We start from the raw sequence: 1948 nt of genomic DNA on the forward strand, positions 1-1948 counted from the left end.
ACTGTGTACCACTAGAGCATCCTATCACTGTGTACCACTAGAGCATCCTACCACTGTGTACCACTGCAGCATCCTACCACTGTGCACCACTGAAGCATCTGTCTTAAGAGGCTTGAGAATGGTCCCCAGAGAATGTGAGGCAGCATCCATTCTCTCTATGGGAAGCCTCATGCTTTCTCAATGTGACCAGCTACTTCTAGAAGCACCAGGCTCTCCCATGTTTGTTAGTGATGCCTAACCCACACCCAGAGCCCTGGGAGACTCTGAGCTATCCTCAGAGATGGCCAGCCTGGTAGTGGCCACACCTAGATCAGGCACGAGTACTATGATAAACCAATGGGCAGGAGTGAACAAGGATGGCTCTTAGAAGAACCCATCTGGCAGCCAGGGAAGAACTGTCTGGAGGTGGCTCTTGACTACAGCAGCATCCACGAGGGAGGAGCATGTGGGAATACTGAAGATCCAGAGAGGTGATAAGTCAGTTCATTTCCCTCCCAGGAGACTTAGACTGCGTGTACAGATTGGCTCCTGCTCAGTCTGCCCAGTAGTCTCATTACTGTATGGCTGAGTTCAAACCTGAGGAAGAGCCTAGAAGCCTGGTGAAACTAATTGCAACAATGTGTCAAACAGATATATTTCCAAGCCAACCTGTCCTTCCCCGGCTCTGGCATCACTCTGTGTGAGCATCCATCCTCTACCTGTGAGTAGGCAGCTGAACATCCACTATGCTGCCATGTTATCCCATGCTGCGTGCCTTGTACCGTGCTAGCCCACAGCAGCCCTCGACAAACACAAAGAGGAGAGTACTCAGAGATGGATTTGAATACTACACCCTCTTCTTCTAGGCCTCAGCTGTGATAGGCAGACTCAAGCCCTGTTTGTCTCTAGGTTGGCAGCGTCTGTGTCCCTGTATGTTCCCGGAGTCACTCCTGAGTCGTTGTTCGTCCCCACCCCCCTCCACCATAGCTCCCATACCATCACCAACCCACTCAAGTGGTCCATCTTAGGCTTCAGGAATCTCACTCACCTGGTCTGTTTCACACTCTCGCTTGCAGGTGCTCTGGGCATCCACCCAGAGGTTGGGGTTCATGTCGTTGGGGCAGATGCCCGCATGGGAGTATCGGATGGGTGGCAGTGCTAGGCCTCGAAGGGGAGCCTCGAGGAGCAGCAGCAACAGCAGCCCCCAGTGGAACCAGAACCGATGATACCCTGGGACCCACATGGTGCCTTCTACAGTGGCCAGAGGGTTCCCCTGTAATGACACCAAGAGCTGATGCCCACCGGGGGCCTTCTTCTCCAGGGCTGGCAACACCTGCCCTTCTCACCCTAGCAAGTGAGCCTCTCCTTGCTGAGCCTGCTTGCTGGCTTCAGCTGCTGTGACTGGCTCCACCAAGTGCAGCCTGCTGGGCTGTGAGGCTTCAGATAAAAGAAAGGTCTTTGGAAGGAAACTCTGTTCCCCCCCCACCCCACCCCCCACCCCGGGTGCGTAGGGAGAGGAACACAGCAGGGGCTCGAGCCTGGATTTATATCCTGGGCGCACCACCCGAGTGGGAGCGAGCTAACCCGATGCCTGTCAGAGGCAGGCTGCTGGCGCCTCTGTCCCGTGGCTGATCACAGACGTATTGCAGAAGGGGGGAAAGCTGGAAGCAGTTTAGGCAGCGGTCTCTGGCACGGTGGGACACCTGCTTGTTTTTGACTCCAGGAGGCCTTTAACCCCTTCCAGGGACAGAAATGGCATGTGCTTTGGGGGGAGCTGGCCCCAGGACACGCACGCTCACTGTGAGGCAGGTTTGTTTCCCTTTCCCCACCTCCTTGAGGCCAGGCCCCCCTCCTCCCCTTCAGCCACCTCTAAAGAACACACAATCGCTTGTTACGAGGAAGGACCTGAGCCGCTGTGTTAGCGTCGCCCAGCTCTGATAGTACATTTGAGAGCAAATGACGTGGAAAA

At 55.2% G+C, this 1948-nt stretch overlaps 1 protein-coding gene across 1 annotated transcript in view; it reads right to left on the reverse strand.

The window, feature by feature from the left end:
* Positions 1 to 1400, reverse strand: part of Wfikkn2 (WAP, follistatin/kazal, immunoglobulin, kunitz and netrin domain containing 2) — a 7117-nt gene extending 5717 nt beyond the window's left edge. Inside the window, exon 1 of the mRNA XM_021178131.2 lies at positions 1028 to 1400. Coding sequence (XP_021033790.1) covers positions 1028 to 1222 — 195 coding nt within the window. The 5' untranslated portion in view covers positions 1223 to 1400. The remainder of the gene's footprint in view (positions 1 to 1027) is intronic.
* Positions 1401 to 1948: the final 548 nt, after the last annotated feature.

The sequence above is a fragment of the Mus caroli genome, chromosome 11 (genome assembly GCF_900094665.2).
Source record: "Mus caroli chromosome 11, CAROLI_EIJ_v1.1, whole genome shotgun sequence".
NCBI lineage: Eukaryota > Metazoa > Chordata > Mammalia > Rodentia > Muridae > Mus > Mus caroli.